This window comes from Ambystoma mexicanum, chromosome 7p, assembly GCF_040938575.1.
Source record: "Ambystoma mexicanum isolate Mex_15411 chromosome 7p, UKY_AmexF1_1, whole genome shotgun sequence".
Taxonomy (NCBI): Eukaryota; Metazoa; Chordata; class Amphibia; order Caudata; family Ambystomatidae; genus Ambystoma; species Ambystoma mexicanum.
In genome coordinates, this window is record NC_090939.1 from 462,499,426 (window position 1) to 462,524,940 (window position 25,515).

At 47.6% G+C, this 25,515-nt stretch overlaps 1 protein-coding gene across 1 annotated transcript in view; it reads right to left on the minus strand.

The window, feature by feature from the left end:
- Nucleotides 1-25,515, minus strand: part of F5 (coagulation factor V) — a 1,375,529-nt gene that overhangs the window by 787,213 nt on the left and 562,801 nt on the right. The window contains exon 12 of the mRNA XM_069636481.1: nt 7,583-7,795. Within this exon, the coding sequence (XP_069492582.1) occupies nt 7,583-7,795 (213 nt within the window). The remainder of the gene's footprint in view (nt 1-7,582; nt 7,796-25,515) is intronic.

Sequence of the window (25,515 nt, forward strand, 5' to 3'; positions counted from 1 at the left end):
AACACGCCGCGTCTGAATGAATAGTTCCTCCATAGTGTAAATGGTCTGGCAAGCAACAGCTCATTTGCTTCACAGTCTGTGTATGTATAGTTCGTACACTCACGGGTAACTAGAGGACAGATTGGAAAAGGGATGTTCATTTTAAACACAATATAAAGTATATAGTACAATTGACAGGAAAAAAACATAATTTAGTCCCCAACACAAAACAATTCCTAAAATTATGAACTGTTTGTAAGTAACCTTATTTTTGTTTCTTTTCTTTGCAACTTTCTTGACTCGAACTTCAACATCAGCACGCTGTTGCTCCGATTCGTTTCCGCATGTCTTCCCTTCCTCTTGCACTGCAACGACTATATTTTCTGGATCCGCATAGACAGCACGGAATGAGGCTCCATCGACTCCCTGAAACATAGTACTTTCATTACTATGTATCACAATATTGAAAACATAAAACACACGTGTGGACGAACCCAAAGGTACATCTCAATAGCTAAACACGAATTAAACATTCTGTAGAACAATCAAACGACAAGTATTCGAGCTCTGATGATCTAGTTCGATGGAACTGTCAGTATCCATACCTCTGGCTCTGCATAGGCTGCCATGAATGGTTGTATTGGAGAGGAGGCATCAGCAACTCCCTGAAACACAGTACTTGCATGAGTATGGTTTTCAATATTTGAAACATAACACACACTTGGGGTCGACGGCACAGGTACATATAAAGAGATAACCACAAATGATGCATTGTCTAAAACAATCAAGGAATATCTAAATATGATTAGATTTCATCGACTTATTTCTCCGATTTCTTTACATCTGCATCACCTACAAGGGATGTTGTAATTGTAGAGGAAGCTCTGTCGTCTCCCTGAAACACAGTACTTGCATTAGTATGATTTTCAATATTGTAAACATAACACACACTTGGGGTCGACGGCACAGGTACATATAAAGAGATAACCGCAAATGATGCATTGTCTAAAAGAATCAAGGAATATCTAAATATGATCAGATTTCATCGACTTATTTCTCTGATGTATTTACAGCTGCATCATCTAAATGGGATGTTGTTATTGTAGTTGAAGCTCCGTTGTCTCCCTGAAACACAGTACTTGCGTTAATAGGGAAGAAAGTATAGCAAATGGAATCACGTTATATGATGACGCTCGATGGAGCTGTCAGTATCCATACCTCGTGCTGCCGAAGAATATGTAGGGATGTTGTAAATGTAGTGCGCACTTCCGAAAGCTGTTGCGCCGATTCGTATACGCAAGTTCCCGCTTCCAATTCCCCTGGAATCACTTGAATGTCAGGCTCCGCATCAAGTGCAGGGGTTGATGCTCCATCAACTGCCTGAAAGATAGTACTTGCATTAGTAAGGATTACAATATTGAAAACATAAGCCACACTTGGGGTCGACCGTACAGGTACATATCAATGGCTAACCACGAATGAAACATTGTGTAGAACAATCAAACGACAAGTATTCCAGCACTGATGATCTAGTTCGATGGAGCTGTCAGTATCCATACCTCGTGCTGCTGAAGAACATCTAGGGATGTTGTCAATGTGGTGGACGCTTCAGCATCTCCCTGAAAGACAGTACTTGCATTACTATGGATAACATTAATCATAACTGAAAACAAACACCAGTGGACGATAACTAAGGTGTATATCAATTGGAAAGCACTAACCAAACATTCGGTAAAATAATTACACGATACAATAAAAATATTACTTGACATGCATAAAACAAGTCTGTAGCGGAATAGCCAAGTAAGATTACCTGATACGCGCTAGAAGTGGTTGATAACTGCGAGCACGTCACGGATGTAGAATGTTCTTGCTTCAGATTCAAGGGATAGTCAAGCAGTTGCAAAGGTAAATTATTGATTGATAATGAAATGTCAATATTAAAAATTGCCATGTAAGGAGACAGAATACTTGAGAGTAATGCTATTGAAATTGCGCAATATAGCACCGTTACCTGTGCCCATATATAGATTTTGTTTGTGGGTTATGAAATCGAAAAAGAATATATTGATAAATGTCATTATTCAAAAAGCTATACACTCATATCAATGTTGAAAGTATTACAAGGGACACAACACCTAAAATATAAATGAATCAAATCGGCTACCTGCAAACTACCGCAAGGCGTAAAGCTAAATCCGGACACTTGACTAACCAGTGGCGGAATGTGGACGAATAGAGTGGGAATAGCGTTTGCGAGCAATTTTCGTGTCGTTCGCCGTTTATTCTTCTTTGTAACCCAAGATGTTGTGTACATGTTCGCGGAAAAGTGCCGGCTGCAGATGCGGTATCGATCACCCCTCTGTCCTCTAAGACTTGTTGGACTCTACTTTCCAGCTCATCCAGTGGATATCCGCAATGTCTGACCCATTCTCTTATTCGATTAAAAGTTTTTGGGAATACAGGCATTGAAGTGCCTTCAGATTTAGCATGGGTCTTCGAAGGGCAACCGCTAATCGAACGGGCAGGCATTGTTGAAAATTCTGAAAAGTAAATATCGACATTATTATACAATCTTGATGAATAAAAATGTGATACAAAAGTAAATGAAGCATACAATGTTCAAAGCAAGGTTTGTTTTGATCGCAGGAACTATACCAGTTCATCATGTGCGGCTTAGCATTTGCATAAATTGCAGAAATTTATAAATGATGTGACTAAACTCTGAACATGTGACTCATCCCTTGGATGTTCTGTCTTGCACGAGAAGGAAACAGGCTTACATTATAGACTGGACCCCCGAAGGATGCAATTCAATGACAATTGACACAGATGAAAATAAATAGATCTATTGATAGCATAATCAATGAGACCAAGGAACATAGCACTACTGAGTACTCTACTTACAAATAGATAGAAATTAAAAAATCAGCGAAATATGACTAGGATACATGGCCTTACCTTGACCAACAAACAGTTGGATTCAGCAAGCAGAGCAGTATGTTGCAGGAGAACAGGTAGATGGCCACAGGTAGCACACTGACGAGTTTGCTCGAAGCGGTCACAGAAGTTCACGGATAGCACGACGACGAGCAGATTAGCATAGATCTCAGCAGTTCTCAGGTAGCACGTTCAGGAGTTGACTTGCAAAGCGCAAAGATGTTCTCATGAGACATATCAAGTGGTTTATAAAGTATTACAAACAGGGGTGTGTTTGTGAATGAATGACGTTTGTATGTCGTGGTATTATGTGGTTTGCTGGGGGCCGGCCAGCGTGAGGGGGGTCCTGGCCGGACACACAGAGTCTGAGGAGGCCATGTGAGAGATGGGCCGTTGGCGTGGGATACCTTTGGAAGTGTACATGCTGTTTGGCATCTTGGCCGTTCGCACCCCTGACAGCCCCCCATGGCAGCGCGCATCCACTGGCGTGAACCGCCTTTGATAGAGGGGGGTGGGATGGACGGGCCTGGGGCGTGCAGATAAGGCACAGGAAGACTGCTGAATGGAGACACACTTGATTCATTTAAAAAATTGAAACAACCGTTGTTAAAATATATGTGGTATTTTATTTTGTTTCTCTTTTTTGATGGGACAAAAATACAAAACTTTACACATTGTACAGGTCAGGTTGCAGCACAGCGAGGGAAAATCCCCTGTACTGACTGCTGTCACTCGGGAAAGTTTCTCTTATGGCACGAACGGCACAGGCGGGTATTACTCTTCGAACGCGGTGTCCAAGCCTCCCATGAAGCCACCATGTAAAGGAACGATAAGCCACCAGCCGGTACCACCTGTGAAAAATGATGATACAAACTGTTTTTAAATGACCAAGATAAGTTGATTAAACGTTTGTTGTCAATGACAATTCTTGTAACTAATGGCATTCTGCTCGGACAAATGCTATCTAGACACTGCACACTATTGAACGACTTTCATGCGTTACAATGATATGTAGATGTAATTTTGGATATAGGAGACGACCATGAAATAGTAGTGGCATCACAAGCAGATTATACTCGTTACTCGGATTACGAGGATGAACAGTTGCGCGAAGTTTGTGCATAAGCACCATCATTATCCTCAACACGGACCGTGTGAGGCAGGTTCGGTGATGCATTGCGGTCGTGGCTCGCCTTCCAAAATGTAGGCCACGCATCCCGAGTTTTCACAGCAGCAGCAGTTCTCCTCCTCGGTTGGCATTAGCTCGCACCGATTGATGTGCACCAGGTGGAAACACCGTCCATGCGACTAGGTCCAGTGTCTTCATCCATTGATTTGTCCTGCCAACTGCCGTCCGAAGCCCCATCGTTTTCGCGTGTTTCCCTTTCCAGTAGTTCCTCCTCAGTATACTCGGGCTCGTACATGTAGGGCATTATTGTAGCCATTGTGTGGTAAACAAACTAAAATAATTTATAGCGATGGTACAGGTGTTCACACGGGCAAAGGTAGCTGACCAGAGCACAGAAACGAGTCACAGAATACTCAAAGTAACACAGAGAGAGGAATGGAATCGAAAACCTGCTGCTGTTTGTTGTGAAACGGTCTGTTTATACTTATTGAGGAAAGAGGCATCTTGCCATTTCCATGGCGACACGTCATTAGCTGAAGCGCAGCGATTGTTGACACGAAACATGCTTTGGCGTTGTGAAATGGGCAGTACGCGCCTGCTGATGACAGGCTCAGAGGCGGGGGATATGATTTAGTGCCACAAAAGCAGGTCAGCCAGGGCAATGGGGCAAGTGATAGGATTATCACAAAATGGCAGCGCCCTGGTGCCTGTTTTCGTGTGCGTTTGATGGATGAAAACTCGGGTAAGGTCCATAGGAAATTTTTCTAAAATCGAGCGACTTAGGGTTAAAAACACATGGCCGACACGTAGGGACAATACACATTTCTGACCGAACCATTCTTTTAAATTCATTGGCCTCCAGAAAGTCACTTTAGGTAAAAGAGGTGGCAACAAGGAAAAGAAATTGAGACAAGCTTAGGCGAGAACAATCTGTAAACTGAATTCCACAGTCCTTGGCTTAAATACGGACAATGAAATGGTGTCCTTTCTTTAAAGGGACCTCATTAGACTTGGATCATATAGTGGCGCACCCTGTGACCTTACTATTTAAGTTAAACACTGTGACAAAATGTTTTATCTCTCTTTTTTCCCTCAACATAATGTAATAACTCACAGCCTGGTTAGGATTCAGGAGTACTTATTTTGGGTTAAAATTGATCTGATACAATAGACAATATAATAATTAGGGCCATCAGATTGGCGCGTTGATGTCACGCCAAATTAACTGTGTGTCATTTGCAGTACAACCATACCCGGCAGCTGTCGGCAACATGATTTGGCACCAGGGACCATGTGAAGTCGCAAAATAAGCTATATGCTGAATATATTAGGAGACAGTGCCATCTCGCACTCTCTGATATTAGATAACATACAATTTCTCTAGTAGGCGGTATAACCCCAAGAATATGACTTCAATTGGTTCTATATTTGCACCAATTTGCTAAATTGATATTATAATTAATTCGCTAACTTTAAATAGTATTTAAATGCAACAGAACTGTGATCTGAATATATTTGGAAGCTAAAACCCTTCATCTTAAAATGGCCGCCATATTACACAGGCAAATACTGGCCCTCACAATGAAAAACTGACTTACTACCGAGTCTGTTGTCATGGCGACCGAGCCACAGAATAACACGGAAGGGGACATCTTCAGACGCCCCCTCCGGACATTTGGCACACGATTGAACGTGAGACAACTAGGCGAAGGTAAGAGACCGTCTCAGAAGTGCAGCGGTTTGATTTCTAGTGTAACACATTGCCGCGAGCCTGTGTGCGTGATGGAGAACAGCACACGCATGTCTTTACTTATGCCCAAGGTGGCGTGAATGCGAGCACAAACCTTTCAAACCAGAAGGCCCATATATAGAATAAGTTATTAACTTTCATACATGAATATTTAAATGCGAATATAGATCTTTGCACGCAATTTTTGGAATTACCAATGAGCACTGGATTTTTGAATAATGAACTAATCCAGTAGTATGGTCTATGATACAAGTGTAGCAACGGGCATCATGGACTAGTATAATAGTGTAACTTTAACTATGAATCCTTGGCTGAGGATGTAACCCGCCTACTTTATATGAATAATAGACTTAATAAAGAAGCAGTATCAATGCTAAATGATCCATTTATTTTCTTGAAGGGATCTAACCCGATATTGGAAGAGCGGATTTTCTCTGCAAAACCTAATAAGGGGCATTAGAAAAACCAAGGTAAAACAGAAACATTTACTATATATTTTTTTTAAATAAGAATGTGACCATATATGAAGCACTGAATAATTAAGATATTTATATTTATCTCTTAATCCTCTTTGTCCCTCCCATTCCCCTCCCTATTTTTGTCTGGCTCTTTTACTTTTGGGTTTCTATTTCTTATTATTTCTATCAACTAAATATATCTAATTGTATTATTTGCAACTCCTAATGTAAACATGTGACGTAACATAATGGTTTTTTGTTGATGTTGGAATTTACTGTTTGATGATATACTTTAAGTAGCCCTGATTTGAGGAAGGTCTATAAGGGGACCGAAACACGTGTCATCTGAAGGGGCATTTCTATATATTAAACTACCTTTTGTTAAACTGGGTGCAGTCTCATTCTGGGTCTCTCTTTTCCCATAAATAAAAGAAATGGTATCCTCCATGTGAGGTGTATATTTTACAACTGCAAAAGTATGTCAACAATATGGTTCCATGTGTTAAAATTGCGTGAAAAATGGCTGTTTATACAAAACATCACGACAAAAAGGCAGTGTTTTTTGCCGACCCAATCCATGTAAAGGATGCGGGGGACACCCACGCAACTCCCAGACCCATTATACCATTTAACAGGAGCGGGAGACACCCCCGCAACCCCTGCTCGCCTTAAAAGGTATAACAGAGTACACCTCTACCGAGTCAAATCACAGCATTTTTGTCGCAATTTCTTGCACAGGCGAAATTTCTGCCGCGATTTTATTACTGCATATCATAGCCATCACAGAGGGTTTCACCCATTGCACTAATAAATAAAGACACTGTAGAATCAGCTTAATTCTGGTCTCATTGGGAATGGCTACTGACTGCACAGCAATGAGCTCTCTATCAGTATGTCAGCATGCAAGGGAGTACAAGGTGGTGTACACAAAAATGTCCTGCCCTAGTTCAGCAGCACCTGTGACTTGCTGGCACATTAAGCAGAACCCTGGCATAGTTGGGCAGCATTCTTTGTTTCATTTGTGTGCACAATGTTCTGATAGTCATACACATGATTTCTACTGTTGCAGGCTCTAAAGTATTACTCTATTTCATGATTTCTCCTTCGGAATTGCCTGTAAAAAGTATGGCTTTACATGCATTTCTTTAACTGTGCTATAAATGTACAAGTGTGGCCCTATTTATAACAAATGTTTAGCTGAGAGAGATCCCCAAAACACCTGCTTGCTTGATACAATTTGAGGCTGGCGTTATGCTTCCCTATCTCAAAATTCCTCAGCCATCACCAAGCATGACACACTATGCAGCTAAAGGTGCCATTACTTACCCAGATTGTCCATTTTCACAGTAACACTTTCTCCATCCATGGGGAAAATGTTCAGTACATCTTCACTCCTCCCTTTATATCTAAAGGAGTGTCCGAAAACGTGAACTGCAAGTATATCATCCTGAGCACCCATTGCGGAGATGTGCCAGCGAATTATTTCATCATGGCAGAATCCCAAAGGCTGCATCGCCTCAGGCGCATAGCCATTGATTGCTGTAATAAAAGAAATATAGGCTGTCAGAACATCTAATTAAATAAATGCTTTTCAGATATGTCTTTTATTTATTTTGATATGCATAACTTGACATTTCAGCTGAGATGGTGACAACAACAACAACAAAAGAAATCACCAATAATAGCAGTATGGGGTAAGCTAACAGTCAAACAAACGTCCTCCTAGCTAACTAGTTAGGATGTATAAACCGAAACAGCATGTGCTATCAGGCTACTGTATCCTGATATTCAGGACATGTCCAGTTGTAAAAGCCCCAAATGCACAAATGTTCCCCTGCAATACCCATGTCATTGCATACAAAGTCAACAAGGTAGAAGCAGGAGTTCCCTTAGCCTCTGGCTGCCATTGTCCACTGGCGTCTTCCTTAGGCATGAACTTTGAGGGAGTCAGTCCACAAAAGCCATTTTTGCTGAAGAACGGGTCACTTCCGGGTAGGTATTGACTGGAGTGAAGGCCAAGTTCAGGAGCTTTGACTTAGCACCTCCTCATATGTCCCCAGCGACTATCTGCCTGGAAGTGTCCTCTTTCACTGACAATATTGCCTACATACGTGTAGCACATTGAAATACATTAGCATCATGTCTTTCTTTGCATTTCTTTCAATATAATTAAAGTCAGAGTTTATATTTTTCATCTGCTTGGTATCAATGTCCTCTCTCTCTCTCATGCTGTTTATATCTCCGCTATAATCTTTGCAATGCTTGATATTTTTCTCTTCTACCGGGCGGCTGTTTTCACTGCCAGATACACTGTTCCGGACATATTACATTGGTGAGGAGGTTTGAGGGCCCATCCTTGAATCTAAATACATTTGTCAATTCACGTTTTCACATTCCATGAACTGCCCTTACAAACATAATGATTGGGGTAGAGTTTTACACTGATACCATCTAATCAACCTCAGACAAATAGGCCAGAAGGCTTCTTCCATTAACTCAGAAACTGTATGTCTGGCCAGAATTAAGTCAAGGTTGTATGTGTTGCATCTGGTGCACTTTTCCGGGGCTGTTGTCGTTACATCTTTATTGATTTACTGGTGTTGACTCAAGGACACCATCCTGCAAGCAGTCCACTTCAGAGAGTCAAGAGTTGACATGAGGGTAAAGAGTGATTGCGGAAGAGAAATCAGCGAGAGATCTATTAATGCTTAAAGGCCTTGCAGAACAACTGCTTGTATGTTTGGGAGAACAGGTGGGTGTTGTGTTACCTAGATCAACTCCCCTTCACATCGTGAAGCATTAGCCCAGAATAGACAACCGCAGTCACTGCTTTTGTTCCTCACTCTGACCACACAATGGGAAGATGTTTATGTGGTAAATGCGCCTTCCATGGTGGACTCTGCGGAGTCAGATGTGCATATGGATCTCTCGTGGGCGAGTGACCATCTTGTACCCACCCGCAAGAAGGGCAAGTAGGGTCAGCCAGAGGAAGTACACTTCCCTTGAAGGCTTTTTGCTGGCCACTGGACCTGTGAACACACAAACCAGCTGATCTTGCAACCACAGTCTGAGGCGTTCTGTTTGGATATAATAGAAATTCACCAGCCTACCTAGTCGTTTTCGGATTGCCCTGGTCATGTCAACTTGGCTATTCCTATGGTTATTATGACTGCCGATCTGTGCTTGACCCCGTGGCTGAAGACCAAACACTATTGGAATCCTGATTTCCACCTGAAGGGGAAATGTATAGCCCTGTTGTATCTAGAAATACCATGATGACGGAGATGTATTAGAGGACCAGAAGATCAAAAGTTTACAGCTGCATCATGAGTTTGATTGTGAAATCGATCTGGTGCCTGGACAGATGTATCATTTAGACATTTATGTTCCCTCTATGAAGCGGAAAAAGGGCCTGCAAGAGAACCGGCTAACAGCCTTCATGCCCCTTTACACCCCCCAGCAGATGTTCCTTTCTGTGTGTACTACAAAAAAACACACAACCTTTAGGACTAAAGACAGAAGTGCTAGGGCGCACAATTAAGTCAAGAGAGGGCAAGCGGGCCGAAAGCAAAGTAAGGAAAAGGTGCAAGTAAACATGGAGAAAGAAAGTGACAGTTTAAAGGTGCAAGGACACACGGCAAAGGAAAGAAAGTGCAAGTGTGCACGGCCAAAGGCAGAAGTGAGTGAAACAGAAAAGTGCAAGAAGCACAATAAAGCAGGAGGGTGCAAGAGGCAGGCACACATGAAGTATAGAGTGGAAAAGAACAGCACAAGTGTGCAAAACAAAGTGAAAGGAAGAAAATACAGTGCAAGAGTGCACGACAAGCACCTGAAGAAAAAAAGGTACAAAGGAAAGTGCAAGTAAGAAATAAAGAGGGGCAAAGGATAAGAGTGGTCGTGTTTCGGAAAAAGCAAAGAGCCTGGCGTTTTCAAAAGCCTCTGATTCTACCCCCTGAGAGGATTGTGTGTAAGAAAAGTTGTTAATAAGAAAAGGGCATATCCTGACCAGCTGAATTTGTGTTTGCAACTAGAGTGGCCTGAGCTTGGGGAAGCGCACCCTGAAAGGCCTACTTAAGAAATCAAAGTGCATCCTGAAACAACTAACTTTGTGTTTGAAAGATGGGGCCTGAGCTTGGGGAAGGGAGCCCTGAGCAGCCCAACCATGTTGGAGACTTGGTTTTCTTTATAGTATTGAAAGGAATGAAGCATGGGGAAGGGAATCCCGAGAAGTTTCAAAAGGAACTATGATACATTTCTTGAAACTTTTTTTTTTTCAAATTCTTTTTTTATTAGGCAGCGTGGCAGCAAAACAACAGGCGAACAGCGCCCAGCAGGTACATACTGACAATACAGTTCATGGTACAGTCATACGGAGATTACACACAAAATGATTCAGAGACAGAATTACAAATGACATGTGAGGAGGGGTGGCTGAGCAACATAATATGGAAGGAGCTCTCACACTAGTGAGAAAGAGCAGGTGAAGGGGAAGCAGCTGGAGTCATGTCCAGGTCGGCCAAGTAGGAGCGGAACCTAAGCCAGATGTCCCTAGGCCTGGAGTGGGTAGGTTGCATGTGAGACCAAGTTTCCTCGGAGTCAGAGGCCCAAGTAACCGCCTTTAACCATTGGGCATGTGTGGGGGGAAAGGGGCGAAGCCAACAGAGCAGGATGGACCGAACCGCTAAGAGCATGCAGAGGCCAGCCAGTTTTTTGGAGTTTCGAGGGAGGCCAGGGAGGTCGTGGAAGAGACACAATGCTGGGGAAGGATCAATGGGGTGATCAAGCATAGCAGATACCGTCGAGCAAACCGCTACCCAGAACAGTGAGAGGCGGGGGCAGGACCAGATCATGTGGATGTAGTCCGTGTCATCATGCCCGCATCGAGGGCAGCTAGACGGATGCTCACTGGACATGCAATGCAATCTGACCGGAGTATAGTGGAACCTATGCAGCACTTTTAACTGAATGAGTTTAAATCGGGAATTGAAGGACACCCGGTGAGTGCGGTCGCATAAATGTGCCCAGCGGTCGTCTGACATTTCCACCCCCAGGTCCCTCTCCCAAGACCCCCTGAGTTTAGAAAATTCCGGGAAGGATCTGGACTGCAGCATGAAGTATAACCTGGAGATTTTACCTTTCATGGGTGAGGGGGAAGTGAGTTCCCCAATGGCCGGGTCGTCTGGTGGTACCGCAGGGAATGTTGGATAATGACGCTTGAGGGTCTTAAGGAGAGACGCGTATTGAAGCCAGACACTCCGGTCACTCCTCAAGGGTAGGGGGAGATCAGTCCACTCAATAAATATGCCCTGGACAAACACGTCCCACAACAGCTCATAGCCCGCTTCGGCCCAGCGACGAACAGTGAGTGGTGTGACCTGGGGAACCCCCGGGAGGAAGTTCCAGAGGGGAAGGTTGCCGTGGAAGGCGCGGGGTACTCCAAGCAGCTTCCATGTTTTGGCTAATGCAAGGGATGTGCAGGCGACCGGACTCTGTGAATCCAGTACCAGAGGAGCGGGTTGTATAACCAAAGAGCGGATTTCGCGGTCACAGACCGCAAGTTTCTCGAGTCGGACATGAGGGGGGGGGTCAGTTGTGTTGAACCAATGAGAGATATATTGGATCTGGGATACTAGCCAATATTTAAGAAAATCAGGGGCACCAAAGCCCCCCCTGGCCATGGGGGCGGACAAGGTCTCATACTTAAGCCGGACCGCTCCTGAGTGCCAAAGCAAGGAGTTGATTGTACGAGTCAAGTCGCGAAAAAAGTCCGCGCCTGGCCACAAGGGTACGTTGGCAAACTTGTAAAGCAGCTGAGGTAACACCACCATTTTCAATAGGCCCATTCTGCCCGCGAGAGAAATCGGGAGCTTGTCCCAGGCTAAAACCTTAACGGACAGATGTGTAAGGTACTTCCGGAAATTCTCTTCGAAGGTTAGTGCCCGTTGGCGCGTTACTGCTATTCCCAGGTAAGTGAATGTGGATTGAGCCCATGTGAATCCCAGAGTGTCAGGGGGGGGGGGGGGAGAGTGCATTCCGTAAGTGGAAAAAGGGTGGATTTCGAGCAATTCACCCTAAGGCCCGAGACCCGGCCAAAATAAATGATATCCTCCAGCACTGGAGGCAAGTTGAAAGATGGAGAGCGAATGAACAACAACGCGTCATCCGCATATAGGGAAACTATGTCCGCCCTCCCGGCAGTACGGATGCCTCTGTGGGCATGGCGGTGACGAAGCATGTCCGCGAAGGGCTCTATGGCAATTGCAAAAACCAAGGGAGAGAATGGGCACCCCTGCCTCGTCCCCCTGGCGATCTCAAAGGAAGGAGAACAGTGGTCACCAGTACGGACCCTAGCCACGGGGGACGAATAAAGTAGCTTGATCCAAGAGAGAAAGGAGGAACCAAATTTACAACTCTCGAGAACCCGCCAAAGGAATTGCCATGATACCGAATCAAAGGCCTTTTGCATGTCCAGCGTGGCCGCTACAGCTTGAGTCTCTGGGCTAATCCTGTCAATTATATTAAATATACACCTTAATTTCAGGGAGGTGGACCGCCCCGGGACGAAGCCCGCTTGATCGGAATGAATGATGGATGGTAGGATGGGGGCCAACCTGAGAGCCAGGGCCTTTGCGTATATTTTGGCGTCGCAATTTATAAGGGAGAGCGGACGATACGATCCACAATGCGAGGGGGGTTTGCCAGCCTTTAGCAATACTGTAATCGTGGCCTCACGTAGCGAAGGGGGGAACACACCTGTCTCGACCGACTCCTCCCACACAGCCAACAAGTGGGGAAGGAGAAGTGACTTATAGGACTTGTAAAATTCGACTGGGATGCCATCCGAGCCGGGGGCTTTCCCCGAGGATAGCCCCTCCAGTGTCGGAGAGCTCCTCCAGTGTAAGTGGGGAATCAAGAGAGCCCGCGGCCTCAGGGGATAAAGTTGACAAGGGAAGGGAATTGAGAAAGGAGTCAATTTCTTCCACTGGTACTTCGTCCGAATTGGAGTATAGGGACTTGTAAAAATTAAAGAATTCCGTGTTAACGTCCCGGGAGGAGACAGCCAAGGAGCCGTCCAGTCTCTCAATCCCGAGAATGTGTGGGGAACCTGTCTCATGTCGGATCAACCTCGCAAGGAGGCGACCAGGGCGCTCGCCCTCCCCGTATTTCCGCGCGATGCCTGGGTTGTCCAGCAACCTCTGTTCACGATCAGCCAGGGAGCGAAACGTATCCAATTCCGCCCCGATGGCCGCTAGGTTACCCGGGGAAGAGTGAAGCGAAGACGCAGCCTCCAGGGTCGACAACCTGGATTCACTCTCGGCTAGATCTCTCCGAATCGATTTGAGGACTCCGTTTTCCTTGGAAAGTGCAATCCCTCTAATATAGGCCTTGAAAGACTCCCATAGTGTGGCTGGTGATGGTACCGAGCCTGCGTTTAACTCAAAGAACTCTTCAATAGAGTCCTCGAGCTCGGAATGAAACTCTGGATCGAGTAGGGCGAGGGGTTTCAGTCTCCAACAGCGGGACCGGCCAGGATCAGGGGCCCAGCTCACGGTGATGGTCACTGGAGAGTGGTCGGACAAGGTTCTGGGTAAAATCATTAACTGTTTCACGTCTTTAACCAAGACATTGGAGATCACCCAGCGGTCAATTCGGGAGTATGAGTCGTGGACTGAAGAGTAGAATGAATAAATGCGGGAGTCGGGGTAAAAGAACCTCCATGCGTCCACCATGGCCAAACGGGGTAGGGATGATAATGCAGCATAGGCTGCCCTGGAGAGATGACAGGGCTTGGACCCAGATCTATCAAGGGCTACATCGAAGATAGTATTAAAGTCACCCCCCCAGAGAATTGGGACAAGGGGGAAGCCATCTAAAAGGGACGTGACCTGTCTGTAGAACTCGGGGTCATCGAAGTTGGGGCCATAAATGTTCAACAAAACCACTTCTTTCCCTTGAAGCGTGGTGTGTAACAGAACATACCTGCCCAGGGGGTCAATATGTGAAGAGATGAGGGTGAACCGGAGACTCTTATGAATAAGGGTCATGACCCCACGACTTTGAGTAGAGAAGTCGGTGAAGAATCTATGAGGGCCCCAGGTTTTGGTGAAACGCACGCATTGCTCCATGCGAGCATGTGTCTCCTGGAAAAAGAGAATCTTGGACCCGTGGCGCTCAGCCTGCAGCTGGAGCTGCCTCATCTTTCTATAGTTCCCCAATCCCCGAACGTTCCAGCTCATAAAGGTTAAGTCCCCCTCAGCCATAGATGTGATAGTGGTAGAGTCAAAAAAGGTGTCCAAGACCAGTGGGTGAGTGCTGCACCACGGTCCGCCTTCGCTGCCAGCGCCAATTTTCTGATAATAAAACCCCAAGCATGTCCCACCCCCACCCACATCCCCCTCCCAAACAGAGGAATGACAATTCCAAACCCCTTCAACCAAAACCAAACTAGAGGCATCAGCGCCTGGGGGCCTGTAGGCCGGGCTGGCCGCAGCGCTCCGGGTCGCAGCAGGACCAGTAGTGCTTAAGGTGCAACTACAAACATTGTATGTAACTTAGAGAGGGTGTCTTGCACTTAGCAGTATGGCACATCATTGAAATGAAAGGAGAAACTTGAACAAGCCGAATCCGGGAGAGAGGATCAGTGCGGCACCGGTTACGGGGAAGGGCCGGACACGGCCGCCCCCCGCAGGGCCCAAGGGGGAAGCTGCAGAACTGTGGACAGAAGAAGGAAGTCAACCTGGGAAGTGTTCGTCCATAAACTTGGAGGCCTCCTCCGTGATCGTGAAGAAGAACACCTGATTAGCATGTTCTACGCGCAGTTTGGCGTGGTAGAGCATGGCATATTTAACGGAGTGATCTCGCAGCCTCCGCTTCACAGCTTGGAAAGTTTTGCGTTCACGTTGAACGGCAGTCGAGAAGTCGGGGTAAAGATGAATCCTCGCACCCCCCAATAACAGCTCGCCCTTGATCCTTGCGGCTCTGAGTAGAGTATCACGATCCCGGTAGTTCAGGACCCGGGCGATGATGGGACGAGGCGGAGCCCAGGGTTTGGGTTTAGCGGAAAGGGCACGGTGCGCCCGCTCAATAGCAAAGTGAGGGGAGAGCTTGGGCGAGTCCAGAAGTAACATTAATGTGTGCTCAACAAAGTCCTCCATTGGCTCGTGTACCTCGCTCTCAGGGACCCCAACAATACGAAGGTTATTGCGCCTTGAGCGGGATTCCAAGTCCTCGTTCTTCTTCTCCACCTCGAGGACTCGGCCCGAGAGAGCGACAACCTCGGAACGCAGTGCACCCAGTGCATCCTCGGCGGAGCCAACCCGTGTCTCGACCTCAGACACGCGACTATCGGTCCTCTCGATGTGGGCCTTGATCGAGGATATTGTGCCGTTCATATCGTCCAGTTTTGAGTGTAGGGCAGTGAAACCCTCCCTGATAAAGTCCATCATGTTTTGGGGTTCAGGTGCCACTACGGACGACGACGCAACCGGGGCCCGCTCGATGGAGTCCTCCGGGGATTTTGCAGCTGTCTTCGCAAACATGTTGATGGAGCTCTGTTTCCTCGCGCCCCCCTTGGTCATTTTGACAAGGGTGATGGTTGAGTGGGGTAAAGGGGTACCACAAGCAGCCCCTGGAGGGAGACGGGGAGATCCCAGGCCGTGCAAGCCAATAATCCAGGTAGGGTACGTGACAAGAGAGGGAAGCAGGGAATGTCGTGGCCACGCGACTATGCCAGAGAAGTGTAGACCGCAGGGCTCCAGCCCGATCGGGAAGGTGTGGAAGGCAACAGTGGGGGGCCTTGAAGGTGGGAAATCCCAGCGGTGGAAGAGCGGGGACCAGCGGTATTGACAGCACCACTCTGCAGAGTTTCACTCCGGGTGGAGCGGCAGTAGCCTCCAAAGCAATGAAGCGGGGAGAGGCCAGCCCCCAGTGAACGATAGGGCCACACAGAGCAAGGGATTCCAGCCAAGGTAGAAGTAATGTGAAGTTGGTGAAGGCCGAGTAGTCCCCCAAGGGGGGAGAGGGCAAAAGCTGGGCTTCACAGCCAGAGAGCCAGGAAGGTCAGGGCTCACCAGGCGGAGCCGGTAGTCGCCGCCCGTGGGCCTCCGGCCCCCCTCACCGCAGAGGGGAAGGCCCGCCAAAGAGGGGCAACCCCAGAGACCCGAGGCAGGGGGGCAGGGAGGCGGTAGTTCAGGCGCAAAGAGTCAACGGAGCCTCCTCAGCTCGCACCCGGAGGCCGCGCCGCTCCAGCAGCGCAGCGCGTGCAGGCCGGGGAGGAAGGGTCCCCACGACCCCCCCGCCGGCCTCCAGGAAGGAGGGAAGGAGATCCCACGGCGACTCCCAAGCTGGGAAGAAGGAGCAGTCCAGGTGACTCGCCAGGAATGGCGGGGGCAGCGCGTCCCAGGCCCCCTCCAGCAGATCGCAGATGTAGGAAGGAGTTCAGCGAGGCCCCAGGCGGATTCGTCCACCCTCCGCCGGGGCTGGCCGCGGCCCACAGGATCACCCCAGGCCCCCGATCAACGTCCAGGCCGGGGCCGCAGGAGCCCCGAGGCGGCGGTCGCAAGGTCGCCCCCAGAGGCAGCGAGACCCCCCGCAGCACGTACCTGGAAGCCGCGCCGCTCCAGCAGCGCGGCGTGTGCTGTCGGGGGGGAGAGGCTCTGACGACCTCCCCACAGGCCGCGGAGACCCTCCGGAGAGGGCAAGGAGGCCCCGAAGTGAAGTCCGCAGCAGGGAAGAGAGAGCGGGGCGGCCGCGCCACAGGCCCGACGTCCCTCCAGGGACACGGGGGCAGCGCACCCCAGGCCGCACCGCCCCAGAGGAAGCCACAGCCCGGCCGGCGGGTCACGGTCCCAGGTCTCCGTCGACCCCGCCGCCGGGAAGGATGAGGCACACCGGCCCCCACCGATGCCCGGCAGATGTGGGAAGCAGCGCGGCAGAGCATCGGGCGGGTACGTCCACTCCCCGCCGGGGTTGGGTTTTAGGCGCGCAGGAGCGCCGCAGGCGGGGGGATGGGCACTACGGAGTCAGGGAAAGCCCTTCCCGGCACCGATTTGCAGCGGGACCGGGTCCACAGGATCCCCGAAGCAGTGGCAATAAGTCGTGTGTCCCGTACACGGCAGCAGTCAGAGAAAGCACCATAAAACAGGGTTATGAGGTCCGCTCGCCACGGAGCTCACGCATCAGGCGGCCATCTTGCTCGGCGCACAACAGCGCCCCCCACATTTCTTGAAACTTGAATAAGATGAAGCTTGGGGATGGGAACCCCAAGGAACTCAGACCCTGAAGGTATTTTAATTCACTGCAAGGACCCTGTGGCAGAGGTCTTGCAAGCAGCCCTGTTTGATTAGACTCATTTTTTGTGTACATAAAACCACACCTGGCAAGAAGGCCATCGGAAACCAACCCCAGTTTTCTATTTTTTCTGTGAACCACTACTTTTCATTTTTGACAGAGTGAAGGCAATCATAGGTTTGGACACAGACTTTTTATTTGGACTTTCAGAAATCGACAGCCATTGGAAGCATCATTTCAGGGAAACATCCCTTTAGAGTTGGGGCTAGTTGGGTATTACACAAACCCTGAAACTTTAAATAAAGGTTTGAAATCTTAGTTTCGAATGGATTGTGTCCTCCCATGTATTCCTTATCTTTTGATATTTCCAATATACTGCTTAGCTGCTTTGTAAAAATAAAATTCAGCAAGGGGCCCTGTGCATCCATGCCTGTTGACTCGATGTCCCTCACAGGCGTCTATCTCGATGTCGACATCACTGAAGGTATATGTAGCACACGCAGCGCCCGTTGGCTTTAGTTCTGTTTTTCAGTGCTAATGCTTCGGATACGGTACGCTTTGTTCCTTTGTGAAGAGAATTCTTCGAGAAATCATTGAAAATCTTTGAGTAATATTCGAAAGAATGGCTTCGTCATCAGCGTCTTCCACTCCCAAGTCGGGTTTCAAGAAATGCTTTGACTGCAGTTCAAAAATGTCTGCTATGGACCCCCACAGAATATGCTTGTGGAGTCTGAGATACGCTCATCCTTCATCGTAGTGTGAGGACTGCCTGTTCATGACGTTGAAAGCCCTGAGAGAGCGCAGAGGGAAGCTCGAGGCAGGTAGGACCCATAAATCCCCTTCGACTCTGTTGAAAATATAAACTTCGGATAGTTCCCACCGCTCGTCATCGTCTAGAAATGGAAAGAAACGGCACCATAGATCGCCATGTTCCTCGTCTTCAAGTTCCTCTCCGGAACGGGTCGTATGCCCGACTAAGAATGCTTTGCCAACTCAATGGGAAGAGTTTAAGCTTAAAATGTTAAAGGTGTTCGAGAATGCGGCCTTGACCCCCCCCCCTCGACTACACCCAAAAGCCGTGCTCCGGTCGAAAGACCTCATAAGCAGAAAAGCTGTGCGTCTTTGGGCCCGGCAGGCAAAACTCCTCGAAAGCGGTCTAAAGATTTCTCGAGTCGAGGAAAAGTCCCTTCGAAGACTGTGTTGTTGACGCCTCCGGTGCCTTCGGGTTCGAAAGATGCGTCATCGGCACTGAAACGTTATGAAAAGTCATTGACGCTTTGAGCGTCAAGCTCCTTGACACCACAGGTGTTGAAGCAGTTGACGCAGCCATCGATGTCGGCAGTCTCGCCGATTTCGGCTCCTTTGTTGACAAACATTATGACTCCATCGAGTACCATGGAGAAGAAATATACCCCTTTCCCTGGGCTGAATATTTTAAGTCACTTTCCTCGATTTATGAGGATGCCGAACCATCTTCAGACAAATCTAGGCCTTCCAGGATCCGATATGGTACACCATCAGTCCCTGAAGCATTAATTTCTGAAGAGTTGACAGTGAAGAATCTACAAGAAGGCCTGCATGATGCCAGTGGGTTAGACACCTCACCAGAGGTGGAGTATGGCAGGTCAGATCCTGGTGATCATGCAGAGGTTACCTACAGATAGTTGATGTTAAGGGTTGTAGAGTATATGAGTTGGGCTCGACCAAGTCCCGTTTTTAGCTAGATGACTTCACCGACATTTTGGACAAGGGACCTCGAAGACCCTATTGTGCTGTTCCATTCAGCTTTGCAAAAGCGCGTGGCTACCAATTGAGAGGCACCTGAACTCAATCCAGCTGTCAACAAGAAGTTTACCTTAGAATACAGGGTATCAAGCAGTGACCCTTTTTATCTATCAAAACACCGGACACCAGAAAATCTGGTGGTTCAAGCTGCCACCTCAACCAATAGAGAAAATGCCTACACTACTATCCCACCTGATAGGGATGACAAGCGTTATGACGCCCAAGCCAAAAAAGTTTTTTCGGCTGGAAGTATGGCCCTAAAATCTGCTAATGACACGTACACATTGGCAAGATTCACTGACAGCCTTTGGGAGTGTATATCCATTCTGGCTGACCATATCCAAGAAGGGGAGGAACAAGACAGGTTTTTAAACATAGTCAAGGATGGGAAAGATGCGATGTGCGAATCCCTCCAGACTGGTCTGAGCTCTGTTGACAGTATCAGCAGAGCTATGGCAGATAGTACAGTGATGCGCAGGTTTAGCTGCTTGAGAAAGTCGGGATTTGTTCCAGACGTACAATCCAGACTGCTCAACATGCCTTTTGGCGGTACTCATTTATTCGGAAGCAAGGCTGATGAAAGTTGTGAGAAACTACAGATTTCAAAGGCATCAGCCAAATCACTTGGTACTGGGATCAGACAACCTCCAAGTCACCCCACAGGTACGCCCTGGACGGGTAGGTCCTTTCTCTACTCCACATTTGGAAGGGGCAGAGGACAAATAGTTCAAAGAGGCCAAAGAAGATTCACCTGTGGTGGATGAGGAAGAGGTACTTTGACCGCAGCAGCAGTGGCTACTTTACCATCAGCAACTGCGTCAGCCGCCCCAAAACCTCTCTGAGGACTTAGTTCACAAGACCCCAGTGGGAGCCACACTGTCAAAGGATCTGGCAGAATGGCAGGCTATTACTTCAGATGCATGGGCATTGGAGACAGTTGCCCAGGGGTACTGTCTTCCTTTTCTAAAAAGGCCTCAGAGTCATCCACTGGGGAACAGCTCTTACAAAGTTCCAGATCTGCTCCTTATGCAGGAAATACAAACCGCAACAGAAAGGTGCTATAGAACCAGTACCTTTAGCGGAGAGGAGTAAGGGTTGGTACTCCCCATACTTCCTAATTCCAAAAAAGGACAGAGGATTGAGACCCATTTTGGACTTGAAACTTGAACAAGTTCCTCAGGAAGGACACGTTCAAGATGGTAACTCTTTCTCAGATCCTTCAGGCCCTCCAGCTTCAGGATTGGATGGTATCATTGGACCTTCAGGTTGCTTATTTTCATGTGCCGATCCATCACAAGAACAGAAAGTACCTGACAATTAAGACTACAAGTGACAGTACAAATTCACCTTTGGTACAAGCCTCTACTACACAGTTAGAGTGGTAGCTGTGGCTGAGCAGCCAGACTTATCTCAAGAGTAAGTGAGCAGTATCAAATAGTTACACAAAGGACAGCAATTACTGATTCAGGCAAACACTGACTCAAGGTTTTCAAGTAAAAGAATATACGTTTATTTCACTCTTCAGTTATATAACAGTTCACTCTTCTAAGCAGTTTAAAAATCACACTCTTAATACACCACACAACTTCCCTTAAATTCCAGACAAGTTAAGCTCACAAAATGAAGTGGGAGCAAAATGGCACTCTAGCAATTTAAAATGGAGGGAAAGACAGAAGTTAACAGAAATTGAATCACACCAACAGGTAAGTACTCAGGGCAATCGAACAAGAGAGACTACAATGATAAAATCAGATAGAAAAGGCTTGGGGCCAAAGTCAATGGTTCAAAAGTCTTTTGCTCAAGATAATACAATTCAGTGTAGTTTGCGGTAAAGTTCATGGCACGGTTTCCGGACGAGGTTGGTTGGTAGAAAAGTTATTTCAAAGAGAAGAGAAGGACAAGACCTCGGATTGGAGAAAGATTTCAAACACTTTCACCGCTGCTGACCGAAATGAACAACCAGATTTGCACAGTACCTTAAAACGGAGAGGGAGCTGTAGTTGAGGCAGAACTTCCTGGAGTTTCTGCAGGCTCACGGTTCCTGAAGCGACTGTCGAACTGATCAGAAGTAGGAAGACTGGAGGGTCCTGCACTACCCAGGGAAGAAACCAGCAGCAGAGCAAAGCAACAAATAAAAGGTGCGCTCCTTAAAACCCAAGCAGGGTCTGACCTTCCTGGTTATCCGGCCCACTGTAGCTCTGTAGAGCAAATTCGACCAGAGGAGGGGTCCTGGCTTGCAGTTTGGGTGAACTGGTTGGTCCCTCCAGCTCAAGGGAAGAAGTTTCCTGGAGGATCTTATCTGTCGTCGGATCTGAAGATTCAGACATGCAGCAGGGCTTTACCAGGCGGTTCAGTCGTTGTAGGGGTCCTGGTCCATCAGCTCCTCGTTGGTTCTTTAGTTCCATTGCCGACTCTGACTTTCCAGTCCCAGAGACCTGCTTTTTATGCAGTTTTCCCCCATTCATACAGCCTGGCTGTCAATCACACAGCAGGGTGGCTGGCCTGGTAAGGCCAGTCCCCTTAGCCAATCAGATAGGAGTGCGACTTGGGTTACCAAGGGAACCCATGGCAGGGGTCCTAAAACCCCTCCCTCAAATCCTGCCCACCCAGACTATCAGGCCCCTAAAGGAGGGCTTCTGTGTGGAAGCCTGCGAAAAGGCAATGAACAAAGGGACCAAACCTGGTTTGGCGGCAGGGTAAAACACGAGAAAGACATTTACAAAAAGAAATGGCGAATAAAGCCAGCCGGAACCATAATAAAACATATATGGTCAAGCGGGTTTATGTTTGAGGCTAATATAATAGCCTAAAACATACCATGGTTATTTAAGATAACCGCGGTATAAAAAAAAGGGTAGATACCACTGCCACCAGCCAAGTCTTAGTGTAAAGGGAGCAAAACAATGTTCCAAGAGACACAGACAAAAAGGGATAAGAATTAACCCTTTCCAATACTCCATGTAAAATGGGTTGTACTGGGTCTGTGGTTTAAAGTGACTATTGTAAAGTTAATGGCAACTTTACCTTTTCTGGGGGGCAGTAGTCAGCCCCAGACAATGGAGTCGGTGGGAAGTCTCAAAGACAACCCTGTGTCACTGCACTGAGGGTGCTGTGTAATACACATGAAAAAAGGAGGCTATGGAGTAGGTGAGGCTCCACTGCCCAAGATCACACAAAAAGAAGAAATACACTCAGCAAAACACATGCAAGAGTGGGAAAAAGGCTCACACTCTTACCAGGTGAAAAAAATAAATCCTAGAAAACCAGCAAAACTGCTGAGGGACTCAGTAGGTAAGGGAAATTAGCCATTCTGGAGAATTCTCCCTAACAACCCTCGACCTCCCACAGCTGCCTACTCATTTATAGATCCCCCCACCTAGTTACAACAGAAACTTTGCAGATGACACACTCAGATAGAGCAGTGGACATTAGCCTGCGTCGCATCTACACAGAATTGTGAATTTTTAGTAAATTCGACACTTAGATAGAGCTATGAATGTTGAATAAATGCCACACTCAGAACTACAGACATCGGCCTGCGTCGCATCTAGACAGGATTTTAAATGTTAGCAGATCCCGCACTTGGTTGGAGTTGCGAGTGTTGGTAGGTGCCACACTTAGATAGAATTGTGAATGTTAAGCATACATGGACTCTCAAATCTTGGTATAGCCTCCCACTTTTTGTCTATTGTATGTTGAAACATAATGTATTAGGATACTTAGGCCTCTCCACCGCTGTGCATGACTCTCAAACCTGGGTGTGTCCTCCGTCTCTGTCCGTTATATGTGAAGACCCACCTATTGTGGAACCTGGACCTTTCTCCCACTATGCAGGCTCTCATATCTGGGTTTGGCCTCCATCTTTGTCTGCTGTGTGGTGAGACATAGTGTATTATGAATAGTTTTACAACGGTAGCGGGCGCCCCTCTCTCGCAAGAACAGACATGATAACCTGTTCAGTGGTTATTAACCACTTGAGAGTTCGCAGCCACTGCTTTTACTCACTGTGCCTTTCACAGATGGGAAATATCCATTTGCATATCAGTCTTTGTCCTGCCCAGGGGCAGTCCAGCACCGAAATACAATGGCAACTCCAATCTGAACGAGAGTACCAGCAGCAACCCCATACACGTGTTTCACCCTTGTTGGGGATCATCAGTGAGGTGAAGCTGATGCCTCTCTAAGCACAGTGAGAGGGAGACCACGTCTGGTTGCCCCCAGGAGACCTAGGGTTACCAATCCCAGGTTCCTTAAAAATAGTTTTACAACGGTAGCGGGCGCCCCTCTCTCGCAAGAACAGACATGATAACCTGTTCAGTGGTTATTAACCACTTGAGAGTTCGCAGCCACTGCTTTTACTCACTGTGCCTTTCACAGATGGGAAATATCCATTTGCATATCAGTCTTTGTCCTGTCCAGGGGCAGTCCAGCACCGAAATACAATGGCAACTCCAATCTGAATGAGAGTACCACCAGCAACCCCATACACGTGTTTCACCCTTGTTGGGGATCATCAGTGAGGTGAAGCTGATGCCTCTCTAAGCACAGTGAGAGGGAGACCACGTCTGGTTGCCCCCAGGAGACCTAGGGTTACCAATCCCAGGTTCCTTAAAAATAGTTTTACAACGGTAGCGGGCGCCCCTCTCTCGCAAGAACAGACATGATAACCTGTTCAGTGGTTATTAACCACTTGAGAGTTCGCAGCCACTGCTTTTACTCACTGTGCCTTTCACAGATGGGAAATATCCATTTGCATATCAGTCTTTGTCCTGCCCAGGGGCAGTCCAGCACCGAAATACAATGGCAACTCCAATCTGAACGAGAGTACCACCAGCAACCCCATACACGTGTTTCACCCTTGTTGGGGATCATCAGTGAGGTGAAGCTGATGCCTCTCTAAGCACAGTGAGAGGGAGACCACGTCTGGTTGCCCCCAGGAGACCTAGGGTTACCAATCCCAGGTTCCTTAAAAATAGTTTTACAACGGTAGCGGGCGCCCCTCTCTCGCAAGAACAGACATGATAACCTGTTCAGTGGTTATTAACCACTTGAGAGTTCGCAGCCACTGCTTTTACTCACTGTGCCTTTCACAGATGGGAAATATCCATTTGCATATCAGTCTTTGTCCTGCCCAGGGGCAGTCCAGCACCGAAATACAATGGCAACTCCAATCTGAACGAGAGTAGCATCAGCTTCACCTCACTGATGATCCCCAACAAGGGTGAAACACGTGTATGGGGTTGCTGGTGGTACTCTCGTTCAGGTTGGAGTTGCCATTGCATTTCGGTGCTGGACTGCCCCTGGGCAGGACAAAGACTGATATGCAAATGGATATTTCCCATCTGTGAAAGGCACAGTGAGTAAAAGCAGTGGCTGCGAACTCTCAAGTGGTTAATAACCACTGAACAGGTTATCAAGTCTGTTCTTTCGAGAGAGGGGCGCCCGCTACCGTTGTAAAACTATTTTTCAAGGAACCTGGGATTGGTAACCCTAGGTCTCCTGGGGGCAACCAGACGTGGTCTCCCTCTCACTGTGCTTAGAGAGGCATCAGCTTCACCTCACTGATGATCCCCAACAAGGGTGAAACACGTGTATGGGGTTGCTGGTTGTACTCTCGTTCAGGTTGGAGTTGCCATTGCATTTCGGTGCTGGACTGCCCCTGGGCAGGACAAAGACTGATATGCAAATGGATATTTCCCATCTGTGAAAGGTACAGTGAGTAAAAGCAGTGGCTGCGAACTCTCAAGTGGTTAATAACCACTGAACAGGTTATCAAGTCTGTTCTTTCGAGAGAGGGGCGCCCGCTACCGTTGTAAAACTATTTTTCAAGGAACCTGGGATTGGTAACCCTAGGTCTCCTGGGGGCAACCAGACGTGGTCTCCCTCTCACTGTGCTTAGAGAGGCATCAGCTTCACCTCACTGATGATCCCCAACAAGGGTGAAACACGTGTATGGGGTTGCTGGTGGTACTCTCCTTCAGGTTGGAGTTGCCATTGCATTTCGGTGCTGGACTGCCCCTGGGCAGGACAAAGACTGATATGCAAATGGATATTTCCCATCTGTGAAAGGCACAGTGAGTAAAAGCAGTGGCTGCGAACTCTCAAGTGGTTAATAACCACTGAACAGGTTATCAAGTCTGTTCTTTCGAGAGAGGGGCGCCCGCTACCGTTGTAAAACTATTTTT